At 42.2% G+C, this 22,549-nt stretch overlaps 1 protein-coding gene across 6 annotated transcripts in view; it reads left to right on the top strand.

The window, feature by feature from the left end:
* THADA (THADA armadillo repeat containing) overlaps positions 1-22,549 on the top strand; it is a 330,140-nt gene that overhangs the window by 216,735 nt on the left and 90,856 nt on the right. For all 6 annotated transcript variants that reach the window (XM_020878085.2, XM_070477517.1, XM_020878083.2 and 3 more), the window contains one exon: positions 12,454-12,569. In XM_020878085.2, the coding sequence (XP_020733744.2) occupies positions 12,454-12,569 (116 nt within the window). The remainder of the gene's footprint in view (positions 1-12,453; positions 12,570-22,549) is intronic.

The raw sequence follows: 22,549 nt of genomic DNA, 5'->3' as shown, positions 1-22,549 counted from the left end.
CGAAGGAACAAACAGACTGGGGGAGGGGGAGAACTGCCCAAATATCCATTCCTGGTGGCTCAGAGGAGTCATTTTTTTTTCCTCCCTCCATGTGAAAATATAAACAGTTGCTTTATAAACAGTTGTCACTTTTTGACTTATAAAGAGTCACAGTCTTTTCCTTTTGTTTACTTTGATGACCTTTGAAATAAGCTACAAACTACAGAGTCAAAAAAAAAAAACCCACTTTTTTTCCATCTTCATTTTTCAGAAGGAGACATCTCTGTTAGCAGTGTGCTAGAAGCCAGCAGTCTCTGGCCCAGGCCCAGGTTTGTAGGGCTTTTGCCCCAAGCCCCCTCCCTGGGCAGCTGGAGTTACAAGCCTAAAGTCCAGATGCTGAAAGCCAGGCACTTCTGTGGGTCAAACCCTTTTTATAAGGCACATTTTACAGCTTCTCTAAAGTCTGGGAAATACAAATTAGTATAATAACTCTGCATTTCCTTTGGCTTTGTTTGCTGGAGATAACCCTGGAGATAGATACTCCTGCCGCTCTCTCTCCAGCTGGCCCTTCCCCACCTCCCCAGCCTTCTCCACCCTCAATGGGTCTCTTCCCCTAACTGGCTCTTCCTCACTTTGTTTGGGCACAGACCTGAACAGTCAGAGGGGGAGACCAGGGGGAGCCTTGGAAAAGTCAGAACACCTTCTCTTTGATGTGTTGAAAGTTCCTTTTCTTTGATTTCTGTGGTGAAAAATGCCACGCAGCCACCTGTCCCAATAATTATTAGTATGTGAATTTTCATACTGAGTTTAAGTTGGGAAATATATGATAAAAAGAATGTTATTTTGTTTTATTATTTCTGACACCAAAGATAATGCTCTTCTTCCTTTGTGGTGATGAGACAGCTTGCATCTTGATTTCGGTGGTGGCTACACAAATCCAGGCATGGGCTAAAACTGTCCACCTGCCCCAACACACACAAAGAAATACATGTAAAACATGATGACGACTGAATAAGATATGTAGTCTAGTTAGCAGTAATGTGATGGTCAGTTTTCTGCTTTGGTTTTAGTAGTACAGTCCCATAAGGTGTCACAGTTAGAGGATGCGGACTGAAAGGAACAGCTCTGTTTTTGCAACGTGTCATGATGAGGCTCTGCAGCTCACCCTTGGACAGAATGGGGGTTAATCCACAGATAACTCACAGTCAGCCCTCCATTGCCACGGTTTCTCTGCATCCTTGGATTCAACCAATCACAGATTGTGGAACTGTAGTATTTACTGCGGAGAAATACCGTGTGTAAATGGACCCTCGCAATTCAAACCTGTGTTGTTCAAGGGTCAGCTCTAATCATTTCAAAATAAGAAGTTTTAAAAAGTAATACATTCTTACTGTGAAACTTTCTAAACTACAGAGCTGTGCAGTGTCGAATGTAAAAGTCCAACCCCATGATGTTAATAATTTGGCATCAGGTAAAATGGGATCATACTATTTTTGCAGCTTGTTTTTTCACTGACCAGTGTGTCTTAGGGATATTTTCATGTTGATACATATAAATCTACAACATTATTTTAAATGAAGATACTGCTTGGCTAGATATGATGGAATACTATGTAGGAATATCCCATCATTTTTTCAACTGGTCCTGTATTGACTGTTTCTAAATTTTTCCTCTTAAAGTAAGTGCTTCTTGAGATCATCCTTGGGCATCTGTTTCTGTGCCTAAACCTGTAAATGTTTCTGTGAGATAAATTTCTAGAAGTGGGTATTTCAAGATTAAAAAGTTCATGTTTTCCATTTTGATAGCAACAGTGACACCTCCAAATTGCTGCTTTGTCTAACAAACAGATGAGACCATCTATATAGCATACATTGTATGTGCAGCAATGTGGCCCTGTTCCTTACCTCCCGAAAAGGTTGAAACAATTTCTCCTCCCACCATGAATGAGAATGTCTGTTTCCTTATCCCAATATTGATGGGTCCTACCCTTTAGAGAAAATTTTCTGCTTATTAATGTTTTTTCCTTCAAAAATTCATTGTTTGAATTGCCCTTCCTTAAACGTTAATGAAACTAAACATGTGTTCTCATGTCCTCATGTGTTTATTGGCTATTTGTATTTCATCTGTGAATTGCTTGTTTATATTCTCGGCTAAACAAATTTGCAGTTCCCAAAGTGTGTGCCAAAGTGTTATGGGATATTTTCAATTTGGGGGAGAGAAGGACAATGACACTTGCCATCTGTGACATATTATGTGAACTACTTGCTTGAAGTCATTTACAGTTATCAGCATTAGCTCACACTGCATTCCTTTTGATGATTCTGTATGTCTTTGCAAAGTTGAGTGTTTGATAGTTGCTGTAATAAAGAGCTAGTCCCATGAGAAAATCCATGTGGAACAGAAATGAGGGTGGTGGAATCCCGAGATTTCCAGAACTTGCAGAAGTACAAAGTATCCAGCAGGCACACACATCCCATTAGTAAGTAATTGTGGTTATTAAAGAATGAAATAAAAATATTTTTGCTTTCAACTTATGCGTCTTAATTTTTCAAACAGTTCCTAAGTTGTAGGGCATAAATACTTATTAGGTTGTTTGGACCTAACTACTTAATAAATGGAACTGTTAGGAATTTCCTTTGGCCTAGAGGCACCATGAAAAGATTATTGAGGTGCTGAGGGTGCTATGAATGAGGAAGTGTATAACTCCCTGCCACATTTCACTCAGTTACTTTCATTTTTGTTATTAATTTGCAAGAGCTTTGTTCCTTAGGGGAATTAGCAAATAGTTTACCCCTGGCTTACCTATACTTTTGAATATTCCTGGTAGTTTTCACTACACAAAAGATTTCAGTTTTTATGTTGTAAACACATCATTTTTCTGCTTCTTATTTTTTTATTCATGGCTTTGTGTTCATTCTTAGTCTGTTCTTGCCTGAAGATTGTAAAATATTTTCCTGTTTTCTTCTGCCATTTTTATGGTTTCTTTTTTCTTAATATTTGATTATTTTCTTCATCTTAAGTTTATTTAGTACAAGTATTTGGATACAGACCCAACTATAGTATTTCCCAAAGAACTAGTTAGCTGTCTATCTTAAGTAACTAGTTGGTTGTCTATCTTGAGTAAGTCAATATTTTCACTATTGTTTTTGTCATTTTTATCATCTTCTTTCAGTTATTTCTGGACCTTCTGTTCTCTGTCTTACAACACTTACTATTTTCTACCTTGAATCTTATTTATATACATATCTTATTTCCTGCACAAGATCATAAGATTTTTTTACATTGATTTCATCTCTATGTCCTATAGCTGTTTTTTTTTCCTTTCCCTTCTCTCCCTCTGTAAATATTTTTTATAAAATTTTAAATATACACAAATGTAGACAGAATAATAGAATGAATCCCTTATGCCCAACCCTCAGCTTCAGTTTTGTTTTGTTTTGTTTTTTTCCTGGCCATGACACACAGCTTACAAGATCTTAGTTCCCTGTCCAGGGATTGAACCAGGGCCATGGCAGTGAAAGTGCTGAATCCTAACCACTGATAGGCAGGCTAAGTTGCTTCAGTTTTGTCCATCTCTTTGAGACCTTGTGGACTGTAGCCTGCCAGGCTCCTCTGTCCATGGGATTCTCCAGGCAAGAATACTGGAGTAGGTTGTCATGCCCTCCTCCAGGGGATCTTCCTGACCCAGGGATCAAACCCGAGTCTCCTATGTTACAGGCAGATTCTTTACTGTCTGAGCCACTAGAGAAGCCCACTAACCACTGGACCACCAGGGAATTCCCCGTATTGCTTTCAATTAACTGTCTTGACTAAACAAATTTTATTTTTCCTTAGTGAGGTTTACTGCATTAGAGAGTTACTTGTTGGTCTCACTATTGTCTTTAAGGAAACTCAATAGTTTGAGGATCCAGATATTAGAAAAAATAAATTATCATGTATAATAAAGCTGTTCCTAAAGAATTTAAACTGGGATTTATTTTACAAAGAAATAATTTGTAACTTGAAAAATGTTGTTATATAGCTTTTCAGAAATATGTCTGTGTTCTAAAGCTAGAAACTCTTAAGTTCGAACAGATACTGTATCAGTGTTTTGTAAATTGTCAGTTCTTTCTAAGCAAGCCTTTCTCTGAGTTAGGTGAAGACTAACTAACTCTAAACCTCATCCTAACCCAACTCCTTGGCACCCTTGACACTTCTTCCGGGTGATGGAACTTCTCACTGCAGGCTAGAGACGATCTAAGACAAATGTATACTCATTCCTTATTGTTTTGTTGTTTTAATCGCCAAGTCATGTCGGCCTCTCTGCAACTCCTCTGTCCTTGGGATTTCCCAGGCAAGAATCCTGGAGTGTTCTTATACTCTCTTATTAATACTGTGTGTTTCCTCCAACCCCATTGTGTGGGGAGAGTTTAGAGAGTTGGCTCTTAGCATTCCAACTGCTGCTGCAAATAGAGGTTCTGCTCCTGCCACCCTGGCGAGGGGGCGGGGTGGTACTCTAGATGGATACATGCTCTATTGATTGAGTCTCTTTCTGCCAGATAAAGCTGTATATCCCTGGAGTCCAGAGGCTATGAAGAACAAGACACAGTCCTTTCCTTCAGTGAGCCATGCTCCAGGAAAGGGAAATTGTGGATTAATAACCATGATGACAGGGTTTAAAAAGTTAAAAGAAGAAATCAAATGAAATGAGTCATTGGGCGCTGAGTAGGAAAGTCTTAGGGTGGGGATAGGAGGTGGTTGATAAAAGCTGAGCGAGGTTCTATGGAGGAGGTAGTATAGAGGCTGGGTCTTAAGAGTATGAATGGATTTCAATGGCAGAGCTGGAGAGGCTGTGGGGAGAAATGGAAGGAAGTTCCTAGATGGAAAAGCATTGTCAGGAGTGGGAAATCATCGCTCACAGCCACAGAATAGGTCATGAAGTGGAGAAAGTTGGAGGGGAAACTAGAAAGACAGGTTGAGCCTTCAGTGCCCAGAAGATTATTTTAGGACAGTGGAAATCATTGGAGGATTTTGAATTTGGGAGTGATGCGATCAGGGCTTGGCTTTTAAGAATTCTCTGCAGCCATGTGTAAAATGAATTTTGGAGGCAGAGACCAGTCGTTTAAGTTGTTTGCATCATCTAGGTGTAAGATCTTTTGGTTCCTGAACTGAAACAGTAGTAGGAGTGTTGCTAAAGGAGAAGACATGCGTTAGAGACACAAAGTGAATTTCTAGGTCCCCACAGACTTTGTTTTTGTACATTTTAATCCTTAGAGGTATTCATGGCCTGCTTCCCAAGCCAGAGTCAGCTAGGAAGTAATGACGCTTTGTAATTAGCATCCTTTTCCTGGCAGCAACAACACAACACAGCCAAGTGTCACCTTTTGGGAATTCACCCAGACCTTTCTAAGGATCTGTCCTCATCTGATAAACAGGTTGAGGTTTGGGGGAGTAACCACTTGAAATGCTTCCTGGACCTGCCCTCCAGCCTAAGGTTAGATCAGTAAGTAGCCGTGGCTGGCACATGCCCACTAAGCCTGTTCTGGACGACCAGCATCCAAGGATCACACCTCCAGTCCACCCAGTGACCCTCCAGGGCGGGTAAGAAAGAAGAGCATGTGGAGCTGTCTGTACGGCTGACACAGGCGGGTGCATGTGCCCAGCCAGCACTGTGCTGTGGGAGTCGGAAGCCTGTGGGCTAGTTAAGAGTAAGATTAATGTGCTTAAAGCAGAAAATTAAGTCCTCAAACACATTGTAATGATTGGAAACGGCATAGAAGTTAGAGAACTCTTCTCTCTCTCACTTTCCCAACTTCACCTCCCCCTCCCAAACACACACATGCATACAAATAAACACAATCTGCCTTTTAAATAATTTTTGCTGTATCCATTTCCCAGCAGTTCTATGATTAGGCATGTTTCTGTGAATTAGAAAGTTTAGATTCCTTCTTCAGCCATCCCCCTTCTCACCCCACCTCCTTTCAGTCTGACTTAAAGCCATAAAATACTTCTGCCTGCCTGCCTTTCGTTCTGTTTGTATGAATTAAGTCGACAGGATAAATATTCACATTCCCAGCTACAGGCTGAAACAATGTTTGCCTGTTCTGCCCAGTGAGTCGAAAAGAAAAGGGGGCCTGACATCACCCTATACTGTACATTCCCGGCATAGATCATTTATTTAAGTCCTTGAAAAAATACAGATGTTTTACCAGCCGAAATAAAATCCTGTGTAAACACTGAGCCTGGAAAAATGTGGCTCTGACTTTGCTGTGGGGGTTGGAGCAGCGTGGGGAGAAGGCCAGGAGCAGAGTAGCAGATACAGAAATTTTATACTTGGGGCTGAATGTGATAGGGGCAGAAGTGTTCGCCCCCAGTCTGCATGCTGCCCCAGAAGACCAGGCTTTTGTTTTTTAAGGAAATAAATACAGTTGCAAAGGGGAATAGATGTGTGGGTCTTCAGCAGGATGGTTCCTGATAAGGATACCTTCACCTCATTTATATCTGACGTCTGAAATGAACATCCCTTTTCTCTTCTGAGTTGTCCTTTTTCACGGCCTGCCTAAACCTGGTCATGTTATTGCTGAATCCTGCTGGTTTCTGGAACTCAGCTGCTGTTGATCTTATAAGGGGGAAAATTGCCTAGAAGCCATGCTTGGTGGAGAGGAAAAGCCATCTCAGCGTTGCATTCCCAAACAGCCACATATCATCTTGATCTTGTCTAACACAAGTCACTATTTTAGTCCAATAGCATAAACCAGATGTATTTCACTGGTGCAATGCAAGTTCTTTCAGGGATCTGACTCATGACTCTCTTTAGGCCTGTGGCATTTATTCAAAGAGCGTTACATTTGCTCTGTGGAGTCGCTTTTGAGATTCAAAGCTGCCAAAATGGACCCCGTGCTTTACCAAGATGTTTGGGGGCTCCCCTCAATCTCTCTGTGTTCAGCATGGGGATGAGGGTGGGCAGAGGCTGACTGTTCTCCAGACTCTTCTCAGATTCTCCCAGAGTTTGATTAAGGCTTGCATCTCAGGGGCAAGAAGTCTTAGGTCCCTCTAGCTGCTTCCTGACCACCCCCTCCTCAGAGCAGGTGTGACCACCTCATCTCTGAGCAGTCCCAGGCCTGTGAGAGTCAGGGGTGATGATGCTAGTTTGCACTTGGTTGTTTTCTGTATGCATTTGTCTCCTTCTGAAAACTATCTTAAGTCAATAAGATAGTTTTTGGGGTTTCTCCTGTTTTTGTTTTTGGGTTGTATGTGTGTGTGTGTGTGTGTGCACGCGCGTGCTGGAGACATCCCTAAGTCCACTCTAACCTTTCTCCAAGGGGTCTGCCATGGCTGGAGGTCACCAACTGTCTCGGTCTGTCCCAGTATGATTTAATAAAAGAGCTCTTTTTCACTCTCAAAAGAATTCCTGGTTTGCGAGATAAATTACCCTAACAAGCGTCACATGGATATTCCTGACCAAACTCATTAATTCCCCCTCCCTCATTCCCAGTCCTGCCACCTATTCTCATGATCCTGGTCTTGAAGCCTGGCCCTCCATCCCCAGCTGCTCTGGGGGAAGGTCTCTTTCCTGACCTTCAATGCCGGGTCTTCAGCAACTGCCAGGTCCTGCTTCTTCTGCCTCCAAAACGCCTCTCAGCTGCATCCTTCCGTCCGCGTTCCGCTGCTACCATCATTTAGATTGGCATGAAGTGGGGGTGTCACAAAATTAAATTGTCGGATCTTCTCATTTTTCCAAAGAGTTTCGACATCAGGTTGATTTTGATGTGAAATCTCCCAGTTCACAAATGGCGATTTCAAAATACCGTATAGGCCAAATAAAACATCTGCAGCCACTTTTGGTCCACAGTCTGTTCTTGGTTTACAGGCTCTGGTTTCAAGCCCCACCACCTTTTGTCTAGACTGGCAACAGTCTCGCTCACCCGACCCCTTCTGACCCAGCCTCCTCACTGTCCCTGGCCTTTCCTTTTCGAATTAGAGATCTGATCTCTGAAGAGGTCTTTGCTGTCTCCAGAACAGAGCACACATCCCTTGATGCTGCCTTTGAGATCCTTCCCCGTCTAACCTGACCCCTCTCTTCAGCTGTGTCTCTCACCGCCCTGCACACATTCTGGCTCCACTCTTGTTACATGCAACTATTTGCTGTACCCTGAGCGGTCCCAATATTTTTCTTTTACTGAATGGGGTTTTTTTAGAATAATTTTGGGTTTTCAGGAAAACATGAGTACAGATAGTTCCCATGTTATTCCTCTCTTCCCTGCTCCCTCTCCCCAGTTTTCTCCTGTTATTACTATCATGCATTAGAGTGTTATGTTTATTACAATTAATGAACCCATATTGATACATCATTGTTAATAAAATTATATTTATTTTTCTTTTATTATTTTGCACTATATATTTATTATATTTATTTATTTTAAATTAAATTAAAAATTAATTAAAGCCCATAGTTTATCTTAATGTTCACTTTTTTGTTGGTAATACCAATATTTTAATACTCTTTAACACTTTTTAATAATTCAATTTCCTCTGCTTGTATATTCTTCCTCCTGGCAAGATTCTTTTCAAGGCCACGTATGGCTATCACTCTTCCTGAAAAGCCTTCTCTGTTTATTTTTGGAATGAGGGCTGGAAAGGAGGGAAGAGATGGAAAAAGAGAACTAGTGTTTTGGTCAGGTGCCTAGCATGTGCCAAGTACTATCTATCTATCTATCTATATATGTTCTTTGAAATCTTTCTATAGTTCTACCAGATATATATTATTATACTCTTTATATTACAGATAATATTATACTCATTATATTATAGATAATATTATACTCTTTACTGTGGAGTAAACAAGTGACTCAAAGCCCTACAGCTAGAAACTAGGTTTCCACCAAAGTCCATTTGGCTCCGAAGTCTCTTCTCCTCTCACCCCCTTCAACAGGGTTGCATTCTGATCATTGATCCAGCCTCTCTGCTTTCCCCACTGGGTTAGCAATCCACTAGGTTAGGAATCCATGGAGTAAGGAGTGCATATTATCCAGCTCTGTGACTCTGCTCCTGACTTGGGGATGGCACCACCAGTAGCTCACCAAACCCATGGGTGTGTGTCCTGAAGGCAGAGGTGATAGAGGAAGAGGCACCAAACACCAGCATCAGTTCAGCAAAGGCTTGTTGAGCCCTGCTCTGCCCTGGACGTGGTGGAGGCCAGGGCCAGGTGGAAGAGCAGAGTGATGGCGATGCCACCATGCAGGTTAGAAGTCCCGACCAGGCAGAGTCTGGGAAACGACTGATATTTTTGTTTACCCACGACTGGAATGTGAGCTGCAGGAAAGCAGGGATTCTGTGTGTTCTCGGCTGCAGCCCCGAGGATAGCGCCTGGTAATAATAGTTGTTTAATAAATATTTTTGGGCTGAATGTTGGAAGCCTGTTGCCAACTTGGGACACCTAAAGTGACACTGAACTTCTCAGGGCTCTCCTGTGGGTCCAGTTAGTCGTCATCCTCAGGTCTGGCAGCTTGGGTTTCTCTGTGTTTGGTTTAGTTATCCCAGGCCTGGGCTTGGCCACGCTGTTTGCCCAGAAGTTCCTCTGGACCAGAATGTCAGGAAGGGAGCTGGGGGGAGGAGCTGCCTCGCCCCTGCCATCCTTGCGGAGCTGATGGACAAATGATCCTTCCTGGAGCTGCCTGGAACTACCAGCCCTGTCCTTGGACCAGAGCTCCAGAAGTCTGGCCTCACTTCCAGACTTCATGCAAAGGATGGCCTCGTTTTCCTTGAGAGAATTAAGCCAGCACTCTTTTTTTGGCTATGCCACACATAGTGTGGGATCTTAGTTCCCTGACCAGGGATTGAACTCTCAGCCCCTGCATTGGAGGTATGGAATCTCAACCATTGGACCAACAGGGAAGTCTCAGACCCAGCACTCTTCATGTGATAGGAGGGTAGTCATATATTCAAACATTTTCATTAATTATCTTTAAAGAAAACTTTGTCTCACGCACAGTAACCTGTTTCAGACATGTGCTTACAAGCTTTATTTCTTCCTTTCGCCGCCCTCTTGTCTTCTCTCCCCCTCCTCCCCTGCCCCCATTTTCCTTGTCTCCTCTGACCCTATCTTTCACGTATATTACTCTGTTTCTCCTGCATGTTTATTTCCACCAAGGTTCTTCTAAGTATACTTCCCCCACCATCGGTCCCATGTAAACAGACCACACTCCGTTCCTGGTGAATAACCAGGATCACAATTGTTGTCTGGTTTGTGCCCAAGGTGACAGAATTGATGGGCTCATAGGCTGGTTTTCATAAACCAGAGCTACCAAGCGTTTCAAAAACAGCCTTGTTTTTGCCAAGTAAGGTGAGCAAATATAGGACGAAGTTTAAACATCCATCAGGAGTTATTTTTGAAGTGATTGCTTTTAAATGAGAGGCGTTTGAAAAATCTCACAGCTTTCTTTATAAGTAAATTCCAAAGTCATGTATTTTGCTGGTGTCTGCTGATTAATTACAGTCCTGTGACACCATGAAAAGCCCCGGTGGTTGGTTCTGTGCAGCTGTGGAGAAAAGGAAAGCAAGACCCAGTGGCTTTGCCAACTCTCTCAGGATGGTGGGGATTCGGGCAGAGGGAGGTGATTTTTTTCACTCTGGCAGTCACCACATAAGAACAGAAGCCCCAGCCAGAACCACTGCTTCAGACTTCACGACGGGCAGTATGGGTCCCTATGGGGGTGCGGTGAAGTAGTGATATTTGATCTGTTGCTTCTGAAATAACAGATCCATTATTAGAGAAAGTATTTTCAGGCTCCACATTGGGACTTGTGTGCCTTCTCCAATTTAGGGAAGAAAAAATTTTTTAAATAGTAGTTCCATACAATAAAATAATCAAAACTGACTCTCTAAACCAGAGGTGCTCACACAGCGTATATTTGTTGTTGGAAATTGCAGATCTCTGACCCAGGAAAACCTGCCTGCTCAGACCCCACTTAGGGTCTGATGGCTCTGGATGTCTTATCTTGACCTTTTGCTTTTTCTCATTACTTCCTTTCCATATTTAACTCTCAAAGCTATGCCCTCCATTGACAGGTGAGAAAGAGAAGAAAAAGTAGAATCTTGCTGTTTAGAAAGAATCATCTGCAGCCCCGGTAAAGGATACAACAGAAAGAGAACACTCTGATAATTAAAATAGGCTTCCCCCAAAAAGATAAAACTAAAAGAGGCTTCCCAAGTTCTTGATGTGTTCATCTGTGCTTGCTTTGCCCCACCCTCCTCCTCCCCTCCATAAAGGAGCTGAAGGATTCTCTGACAGGTCTTTTCCCTTGACACTCGCTCAGGCCAATGATCTCGTTTATGCCCTCATCCTCTTTTGTTCTCTGCTGCAGGTTAGTACTTCTCACCGAGGAGGCCTTGTTAGTGTCATCACGGAATGAACCTAAGGCACAGATGTGGACACAAACCAGGACACACACACACATGGGCTGTGCCATGGCCTTGCTGGAATTGTGGACTTCATTCTAAATATAGGCAGCTGGAGAGAGACAACAGGATTTGTCTTGCTCTGCCTAATTCTAACGTATAAAGTCATGGAAGAGTAAGAAAGCAGGGTTCTGCACTGCTGCCTCAGCTCCTGACATCTTAGAAAAGATCTAAAAAATCTCAGTAGTTTACAAATATCACTATCCAGTATTTGCAAAGGCAAGCGTCATTACAGCCTGCTTCTTCAGCCAAGCTCATTGTGATAAACCCCAAACCAGATTAGAACCACAGACAGTTGATTTTTTCCTGTGTAGTAAGATTTTGACTTTAAAAAATACTGCTTGAGGGGCTTCCCGGGTGGCTCAGGAGAAAAGAACCTGCCTGCCAATGCAGGAAACACGGGTTCAATCCCTGATCTAGGAGGATCCGTGGAGCAACCAAGCTCATGTGCCACAAAAGTTGCGCCTGTGCCCTGGAGGCAGGGAGCCACAACTGCTGAGCCCAGGCACAAGCCTGTGCTCTGCACCAAGAGAAACCACCGCAACGGGAAGCCCGTGCACTGGAACTAGAGAGGAACCCACCCTCTGCAACTAGAGAAAAAGCCTGTGCAAAGTAGCGAAGGCCGAGCACAGCCAAAAACAAATAAATGCAGAAATAATTTTTTAAAAGTACTTGTTTTTCCATGAGACTTCTAAGATAAAGATGTTTGTATTTCTTTGCTAAAATAAATTTTTAGGCTGTTTATAAGTAATAAACTCTTGCATCTAATGACTGGTCACAGAATAGTCATCTTTTTCTAGACTTGGTGAGGAAGCCAGAGCACAGGTACAGATGAAAGACATAAGGTTTTTCACCACTTGCTGCGTCCTTCCAAAATCAACATGCTTTTCCTGCAAGGAGACCAGAGCCACATTTTGCAGGTGTCTGTTTTCTTTGAGGGGAATATTTTGAGGAAACCTAAAAGGGAAGAACTGGACATTTAGGAAAAATATATTTTCACAGCAGGATGTTGCTTTTTCTCTCTTTTTTTTGGTTTAGGTTTTTCATTTGTTACAAGCCTTCTCAGACTCCAAATACAGAATGAATACATACTTTCAGCAGGAACTGGCTGACGTCGCTGTTTGTACCAAAGCCAAGCTCTGGCTGGCCAAGAGGTATGTTAAAGCCCCACATGAGCACAGAGTTATCGGGGGTTAGGAATACACTGGAGAAATGCTGTTCCTGGTTGTGGGAGTTTTAAAAGTCACTGGCATGAGTTTTCTAAACTTACTGGAGTTATATATCTTTTTCAAACTTTGGGTTGTGGTAAAGAAAGAAAAATATTTTCTTGACAAATTTTCTAAAACTGCTGGGTGACTAGGGGTGGGGGGGCATGTACTATGGCTTTTTATCTGTCCACCAGTTTGGTTTTTTGAATATCTGCTATATTCCTAGTCCTGTGTTGGATAACCTAACAATGAAAGGCAGTAATTGACTGAATCATGTGATACAAACTAACGGACACCATGGCAACTCAGAGATGAGAGACTGGTGGAAGACTTAGGCAGGTGCAGAGGGGCCCAGAGGGGCTGAATAAGAAAAAGGTACAAGTTGCCGTTTTAGATATGTGGTGGAGGAGCTTGATTAAACCAGGCAAAGGAGGCTAGATACGTATTTTTTTTTTCATCCTTGCCATCATTAGTTTATTCTGAAACTTAAAGCATTTTCTGTGTGAAAGATGGAGTAAGAAGTACTTCTCAATTTTCTCGAATACACGGGAAGGGCTCTGTGCAGCACAGTGTTCGATATCTGTGTCTCAGAACATTATATTGGTAGGACAGTGTTTCTGTGAGGATCTGCCACCCCCATTTGCATCCTCTGTGATTCCAGGAGGAAGGAGTCTGGCAGAGGCCCACAGCCTACCACATTCCATGCTGTAGTATGTTGCCTTTGATTAATGATTAGTATCTTGGTTGTCTAACATAGCAGCCTCTTTTTTATTTTTCAAAAAATGTTCTTTTGTTCACTTTCCTTGGGCTCCGCACCTTATGTGGTGAGGCAAACAATGGCGAATGTGAGACCCACAGATCAGTGGAATTCAACAAAGTCTCATTGGGCATAGACTACACGATAACCTCTGTGTTAGGAGCTATAGGGATACAAAGATATAGAAGGAACTGGTCTTGGCTTCAAGGAGCCCCATCCAGGACGTGAGAAAGATGTGTAAATAAATTATTTTCACTGAATATAGAAAGCATGTTAACGAAAGTATATAGTAGATAACAGGAGTAGCCTAGGGGGTGGTGGGCAGGATGCCTTCAAGAGTTAAGAATTTTACCAAGTGGTCACGACAGATGAGGGATATTCCAAGCTCAGGGGATGTCATAGGCACAGACATAGCAATGCGGAATGCCTTGATAAGTGTCGAGAACTGCACAGAAGTTAGCTCTTCTGAAACCTAAAGTGTAAGGGATGTGTGGCAGAGAATGGGACTGAGGAAATACATGGAAGCCACACAGTGAAAAGTCCTAAAGGAGACCTTTAGGTGAAAGGGACCCAGGGACTTCCCTGGTGGTCCAGTGGCTAAGACTCCACACTCCCAGTGCAGGGGACCCAGGTACTATCCCTGGCCAGGGGACTAGATCCCACAGGCCACAGTGAAGATCAAAGACCCCGAGTGCTACAACTAAGACCCAGTGCAGCCAAATACATGAATAATATATTTTAAAAAGAAAGAAAGGGATCTAATGAAGAATTTCTCAATGAGTGGAGATATGAGGCTCTATGTTTTCTAAGCAACTATAGCTTTGACCAGGGTTATTGATGGGAAATTCGCTGGTATCTGAAATGTCAATAAAGGGATGGTTAATGGTGAGCCTCTCATTTTTAGTCAAATTTTTATTTCCTCTCCAAAAACTGCTCCCTTAAGCCTAATATCATTTGCCTCTGTGTGGCTTTTAGACAAGGTCCCAAGATGCTTTTTCTGAGAGAACAGGAATTGTGATCATATTCATGTTCTCCTCTGTTTACCAATTAGTGGGCCTGGTCCTCTTAGCTGTTATTTCTGGGGATCAGGAAGTCAGGGGAATCATCCTATAGAAGCCTCTGCTTCCTGCAAGGACTGCCCCAAGACAAAATCTAAATCTCCAATTCTTCAAGTACTGTATGGAAGGACATTCTGCCCCCTTAGTTTGCTGCTTCTTGATGAATCTCATAGAAATTCATCATCTTTTTGATGTCTGATACTTGCCTTAATACAGCTTGAGGGAGGAGAGAGGATTAAGAAGAGTAGACATACTTTGATAATTGTTTCAGTCTGGTCATGGGTCTATGTGGCTTCATCATTTTATTCTCTCCACTTTAGTATATTCTTTAAAACTTCCATAATAAAAGGTTGAAAACAAAAACAAACCAAAAAAAAAGGTTGAAAACAGAAAAAAAGAAAGAAAGAAAGAAAGAAATTCATCATCTGCTGGCTTCCTGAGTCAGTTCCTTCTTGGAAGGAGGAGATGGAGTAACAGGCCAGCCATCTGAATGAACCTTCATGTTGTGCAGTGCCTGAAGATGGATGACAGAGCTGCCACCAGCCTTCTCTTCAGCTAGAAGAATCCTCTCGGACTTCCCTGTGGTCCCTATTGCAGCTTCCTAATCAGTCTTTTCATTATCCTCTGCCTCCATCCTTCCTCCCTCCCCTTCTCTGATTTTCCTCCATGATTTTCCAGCCTAGAAAACAAAGACATGAATCACTGAAATTCGCTGGGTTTCCAACTTCCTTGCCTGGAGTCTAGGAAAGCCACTTTTATGTTTCCAGTACAGTCAACTCTTTATTATCCAAGTGTGAACTTTACACTCTGTGGGTGGTCTATAACACCAGGCTTCCTCTTACTCCACAGCACACTTTTACCATATTAATCAGGATGTGTTCAGAGCCTAGAATAGAGTTTGAGAGGAAAACACATGGCCAGAACACAATATATCCCAAACCCATGTGTCAGTTTTTCTGGATTATCCATGTTACTGGCAGGATAGCTTTGAATTTCCTAAATAGGAAAGTATAGCATCGAGTATAAGTGATGAAGCCTCAGCCTGCTGCATGCCTGCCCTGTCCTTGAGGTCCTCTGAGAGTGTTGTCCTAAGAGCTCTTTGTCTGCACTGGGAGTCCTATGCTTAGAGTCACTTCTGGGTCCAGGTGGGCCCTTCTTAAAGCCAACCCCTGACTAATATTCTCATATGCTTTTCCCCAAAAGGTGTTATAATACAAAGTATTATACAAATACAAATGTCACTGCTGAAGAGGCTCTTTTATGTCCCCAGCAATTTACGAAAGAAAGAGGAATAGTAAATGTTCCTTTTTGCCTGCTAAGGATTTTCTGTTTCTTTTGAGTTTGGCTTGAAACATCACTGTTATTGCAAAGGAAAAAAAAAAGTTGGTTCAAATTTTAACACCAACAGCTTTTTACTTCTTCAGTTTATTTGATCATTTAGCTTGAGTTTATTCAGTCTAATAGATACTAAAACATTAGTGAGGAGGTCATTTATTTATTCCCCAAAAGGAGGTTTAAAAAACATTCATTGGAACCATTGGATGATCAGTTCCATTTTTTAACATTTTGACCCCAAAATTGAGGGTACATAAAGACTTTCGTCTTGTATTTGTATTTTGACTTTGCAAGATTAATAGAGATTTATATGAGGTGATTAAGCAACAGCCATGGATTTGTTGGGGAATTTTTGGTGATGAATGGCCAGCTGGCAACATGGCCGGAGTAGAGGACTGGGCTTCTGCTCTTACAGGCCACTTTTCATTCCAAGATGTCAAAGCCTTCATGGGAATCAGCTCATTCATCCTTCGAGTCCCTTCCTTTCCCTTTCCCCGCCATCCCTCTCTCCTCAGTCCAGTTTACTATCTCTCTCCTGGTACAAAGATGGTTTACCAACTACTGGAAGAAAACTACTGACCCAGGCCACAAACCAAGTGGGAATAGGGGTCAGCTGCTGGCCTGGCAAGGCCGCTGTGGCGGCCACGGAGAGGAAGTCAGCGCAGCCCTGCCTGCTGGCCCTGCTCTGTGCAGATGCCAGCTCTGCCGTCCCAGCTGGACCACAGGTTCTGCCTGGATAGGAAGGACTTTTAAAAATCCCTGTTAAGTAAGAGGAAGAGGAGAAAAGATTTATTGACTTTGATTGAGAGTTGGAATTACTGTTAGTTGGGGCTTTAAGTTTTTTCAGAAATCAGTCTGGTTATCTGTCATCTTTGGTTATAAAAGGAAAAACGTTTATGTGTGTGTGTGTGTGTGTGTGTGCATGCGCGCGCGCCCTTTGAATAAATGTGGTAAACTAAAGGGGCTATCAGACTCCACGTGATGGATGATGCGATGCCCAAGAAGAAAAGTGTGTCCTACTAAATTTTTTTCACTTTGTTTCTTGACTACCAGTGTAGTTTGTACTTATCATAGAGAATTAGGAAAGAAAATATAAGTCTATCTCACCAACATCTAGTGGAACCCACCGTTATTGGTTAACAGTTTTATATACATAGTTACTTCATCTTTCTTCCTGTGTTTTTTTAAATGTAGTTGAAATTAAGCTGTATGTATGTAAGTTATCACTTTTTCCATTTAACAGTATATGAATGCATTTGTTGAAGAGTCTTCTCTTTTTTTGATGGGCTTTTTTTTTTTTTTTTAATTTCTGGCTGCCCTGGGTTTTTGTTGCTTTCTCTGTTGTGGTGAGCAGGGTCTGCTATTTGTGGTGAGCAGGCTTGTGTGTGTGTGTGTGTGTGTGTGTGTGTGTGTGAAAACTCTTTATGGTGTAGCTGCTATGGAAAATAGTAGGGGGTTTCCTCAAAAAACTAAAAATAGAATTACCATATGATCTAGGAATTACACTTCTGGTTATAGACCCAAATGAATTGAAAACAGAGTCATGAAGAGAGATTTGTACATGTTATAGTTGTATTATTCACAATAGGCAAGAAGTAGAAGTAACCCAAGTATCCACTGATAGATGAATGGATAAAAAAATACGGTGTGTATGAACAAGAGAACATTATTTAGGCTTAAAAATGAAGAAAATTCTAACAGTACCACATGGATGAACCTTGAGCATGTTATGCAAAATGAAATAAACCCATCACAGAAAGACAAATACTATACGATTCCACTTTACGTGAGGTTCCTGGAATAGTCAAATTCAGAGAGACAAAGTAAAATGGTGGTTGCCAGGGTCTAGCAGGAAAGCAAGTATCTAGGGTTCTACTCAGAGAGTTTTCATTTTTCAGGATGAAAAGAGTTCTGGAGATTGCTGGTACAACCACGTGCGTGTGCTTAACACTCCTGAACTGTTCACTTAAAATGGTTAAGATGGTAAATTTTATATTATGTTTATTTTATCACAATTTAAAAAAATTTTAATGACAAATATTAAAAACTCTTTTTGTATTTTATCATTCCTCTAAAGGTTATCATCCAGACTTCTTATGATAATTATTTTCTTGCTTTTCTGTCTAGTTTTTACTGTCTACGCATCACTAAAAGTAAAATGCTTTTTTTGCCTGTTTTTGTATTAAAAAAATCTTTGAAAACATCATTTGTTAAAGATAGCATATTTTTGTCACCGGAAAAATCAGTCATTAGGTTGACCTTACCATTGTTCCATTACTGGCTATTCAGTTTGTTTCCCATTCATTCAACAAATATTTATTAAGCCCTGCTGTATGCCAGGCTGTATTAAACATAGAAACTACTTACTAAAGCCCCTACTTTAGTATGGAGAAGGCAGCCAAACAGTCTTGTCAAATAGAGTCGTAGACCTAGAACTTTAGAACCGGAAGGAATCAAAAAGTTTGTTGTCGTTCACTCCCATCCCCATGCATGTGGGAAAGCGCAACCCAGAGAGATGAGGGATTTGCCTGTGTTCAAACAGCTGACCAGGCTGTAACAACTACCTGACAACAGCTAACCGTTTTTGGAGGGCTTAACTCCCTGCTCCTTGTCAGGCTCTTTCTACTGGACCACGTTGCGTCTATCTATCCAGTGTTTTTAAGTCAGGGCTTTGAATGGTGGTAACTGAATATTTTCTATAACAGTGCTTCTCAGACCTTAACGTACACATGAATCACTTTGTGGGGCCCTTAGAATGAAGAGTCTCCTTCAGTAGGCCTGGGGTGGAGCCAGAGATTCTGCTTTTCTGACAAGCTCCAAGGGGATTCTGATGCTGCTTTCTGAGACAGGGCCCATTTGAGGGCCAAGGGTCAGAGAGTCAGCCACTGTGGATCACCCCGCCCTTTGAAATACTCCCACCTTCACCCCCTCATTCTCAGGGCTTGTGTCTGGAGCTTGGAGCCATAGGAGAGGGTGAGGCTACTGAAGGGATCAGCACAGAATTCTTTTGGTGTGACCTGCAGCAAGGGGGACCATGTGCCTCTGGGCAGTCCACGCTCCCTTGTCCGGGCAGCCATCCCAGTAGACTCAGCACCTGGGGTAGATCCAGGCTTCATTGGCATGCAGTGAATATTCATGATTTTGAAAAATAATAATAGTCTGATACTCTGTCGAGAAATAATAGTCTGATTCCCTTGTGGCTCAGTTGGTAAAGAATCCACCTGCCATGTGGAAGACCTGGGTTTGATCCCTGGGTTGGGAGGATCCTCTGGAGAAGGGAAAGGCTACCCACTCTAGTATTCTGGCCTGGAGAAGTCCATGGGGTCGCAACTGAGCAACTTTCACTTTACTGGTGAGAAAAACAGGCTCTCAGGAATACAAGAACATGTCCCAAGGTTACTAGGAAAGCAACCTTGGGAAATAAAGTTTTGAATAATCAGTGCTGATGGAGGGAAGAGATGATGAAAGGAGTTTATGTTTGTTGAAGACCTCCTCTCTGTCCTAGATCCAACGATTTGTTTCCCCAAGTTAATTCTTATTTGCAGAATGTGTTAGCTGTGTGACCCATTCACTTCCCCTATATAACTTCCCGTGAGTGCTCCTGACACCACCCAGTCTCTCCTCCATGTCCTAGACTTCCTTCCCTGTCCACCCACCTAGCCATACTCTCATTTGCTCTCCCCATTTTCTCTCCTTCTTACTGGCCCCCTCTAAGCTGAGGTGGTATGCTCATGGAAGGCCTGGGATCTAAATACATAAGAAAAATATGCTTATAGAGACAAAGCTAAGGCTGGCTTTTGTGTGGCAATCCCATTTCTGCCCCAAGGGGGTCTGTGGCCAGCTGCAGAAGTCCTGGTTTAGGGTTCTGTTTTGCTTTACAGCTGAAGACAGCAGTTATTTTCTAACCACCAGATTTATTCACACAAGAGACTATACTTCCCAGGCAGAAATCCTGGGATTTAGGTCAGATTGCATTGTCCCAATGTCCCTTTGCCCTCCCCCTATCCCCCGCATCTTCTGGACCAGCCCCCCTCCCCAAAGAAAAGGTCCTTCTTTCACAACTCCTGCGAGGGGCCTTAGCCCTTCACCACAGCTGCAGGTTGCATTTCACTCCCATGCTGCTGAAATGAATCCAGTGGAGATGGGTTGTTAAAATATTCAGATGATCATGTGGCATTCTAAGGCTGTCATTTGTGGTCCCTGCCAAAACTGTAAGGGAAGCAAGTCTTAACAGGGATGGTTACTTACATAGCAAGTTTCCAGGCATTACTGGCGGTTGGGTTTGCTTCGGGTTTGTTTCTTCTATGCTCTTTTTCTTTTTCTCAAAAGTTTTCCCAGTACTCCGCCACCCCCTCCCCCTTTTAATTGCTTTTCTTTCAACCCCCAGATTTTACCAGGGAGGGAGAATCTCATCAGGACCCCTCTTTAATCCCCCAGCTCAGCCTATTCAAAGTCTCTCTGAGCCTCATGCATACTTGAATGATGAGAGAAATGAAGCTGGTGTATTTTAGACCCAAGCTTGTTGACATTTGTTCACTTCCCTTTCAGACTTCTCAGGAATGTTCAAGGTCATGATATCTCGGGATGAGATCCTGTTTGTATTTTTAAAAACAGAGAAACATTAAGTTAGCACATTTCAACCCAAAACAGTGAACAAGGCACAAAACCTTTTCTTCATTAGATATTCCTTTTAAAATTACATCAAGTTTTAAAGGAATAAGCTGTTTAAGAAGTAAGCTTGAGACTACATGAGGTATTTCTTGTTGACAGGCTGAGCTTATGGAAACTAGTCAGGTAAAAGCACTCAGAAGTGATCAATATATTAAACTGAGCCTTTGAACAAGTTGCCCAAGATCAAAGCTTCCTCCTTACTGCAGCAAGAAATAAAAATAGTTTGTTTATGCAACTGCACATCAAGAATTCAACCCCCAACTTTCTACCTTTTAAATATAGAAATCTTCAAACCTAGCCTGGAGGTGGTAATTCATTTGATAAAGGGCTCAGAAAGATCTGTCTTGCTCCACTTGTAGCTGTTGGCTTCTTGGGGTATTACTGTTGGAAGATTTAGGCAGTGTTGTCATTGCCCAGCTTGCAAGGGATGCAGGCTTTAAATGGCCTCAACACATTTTCATAATATTATGTAAAACGGTAATATAGTGGGTTATTTTTTTTTTCCTTAGCATGTGACATGTTTCATCCTTTGAGTAAGTCAACACCTTGGTTACCTTCATTGAGCCATTACCAATGAATCCAAGCCAATTCAGATGGCACAGTGGAGAATGTAGAGATGAATGATATTGTCCCTATTTCAAAAACCAAGTGAATAAGATGGGTATGGATTTAATTAACTGTAAACATGTAAGATTTTGGTTAATGCTAGAATGAGGTCAGAGTGTATTATAGAAGCCAGCTATTGGGGGTGGGATGTCAAGGACATCTTTGAAGAGAAGGGAGAAGTCTTTAAAGGCTTAGTGAGATTTAATTGTTAGATAAGGTTAATTCGCACAGATTGGAGAATGAGTGAAGTTACACTGATATAGAGCTTATGATGTTAAATAAGCTGTGAAGGTCTCATTGTCCACGTACAAAGAAAGGAATTTTAGTAAGTGCTCAGCCTTGTGGGGACCACTTTTGTAAACGCATGCATACTCAACCACTTAGTTGTGTCCGATTCTTTGCAACCCCATGGACTGTATCTCGCCAGGCTCCTCTGTCCATGGGATTATCCTGGCAAAAATACTGGAGTAGGTTGCCATTTCCTCCTCCAGGGAATCTTGCTGACTCAGGGATCGAACCCGAGTCTCTTGCAGCTCCTGCATTGGCAGGTAGATTCTTTACCACTGAGCCACCTGAGAAGCAGAGACCACTTCAGATATATATAATTAAGCCTCTATTGTCAAGGTTTAGTTATGATCCAGTCTAGTTGAAAAGAGCTTATCCATGTGAAAAAAACCAACAGTGACATTCATATAAAATTCTTAATTCCATAGTATATATATCAAGTATAAGAATTCAGAAAAGAATGTAGATTGGGATAGCCAGGGAAGGTTTCCTAGGGGAGTTAGGTAATTGAGCTGGGTTTTAATGGGCGTGATTTGGAAACACCGTAAGTGGTGAGAAAAGAGCATATCAAGATGGGGGACAGCATGGTCAGTGACGCACTAGTGAAGAAAGTGCTTGCATTTAGGTCAGTGGGGGGTGTAGAGCCAAAGAAGACATGGTGTGTTTGGAGAGCTGTACAAGATTTGATAAGAGACCAGTTGTGGCAGGCCTTAAATGTCAGCCAGAGGAATTTGAATCTGATCCAAGAGGGAAGAGGAAGTCAGTAAGCTCAGACTTACACCAGTAAATAGGCTGCTGTCTCCATGCTGATGAAACACACTGAGGAGCGTGTTACATCTTTGCAGCCTCTCTCAGTGACTGAAAAAAATCTCCAGCCCCTGCTGGAGGTTCATAGAAGCTCCTTAGTAGCGACCCACCGGCTCTGTCTGGCACTTGGAAACTGCTTTGCATGCCTGGGCAGTTAGTGATGGGAGTAGAGATACTGCCCATGTGCATTTTAGATTTCATGGTTATTGTCTGCTCAACATTGCTAAGAGGACCGTAGAACCACAGAGTTTATAACAGGAAAGGGAATTTAGAGATCATCTAATCCAGTGGAATCCTTTCTTCAAACAGAAGCTTAAGTGGAAGTTCAAGATGTTCGAGATAATAGAGATGGCAAATATGGTGCAAGTTGAAATGGGGGCCTGGAGGCCCACCCACATTGCTTCTCA

This window comes from Odocoileus virginianus, chromosome 2 (assembly GCF_023699985.2).
Source record: "Odocoileus virginianus isolate 20LAN1187 ecotype Illinois chromosome 2, Ovbor_1.2, whole genome shotgun sequence".
NCBI lineage: Eukaryota > Metazoa > Chordata > Mammalia > Artiodactyla > Cervidae > Odocoileus > Odocoileus virginianus.
The sequence above is the reverse complement of the archived record's forward strand: the minus strand, read 5'-3'. Positions and strand labels throughout refer to the sequence as shown.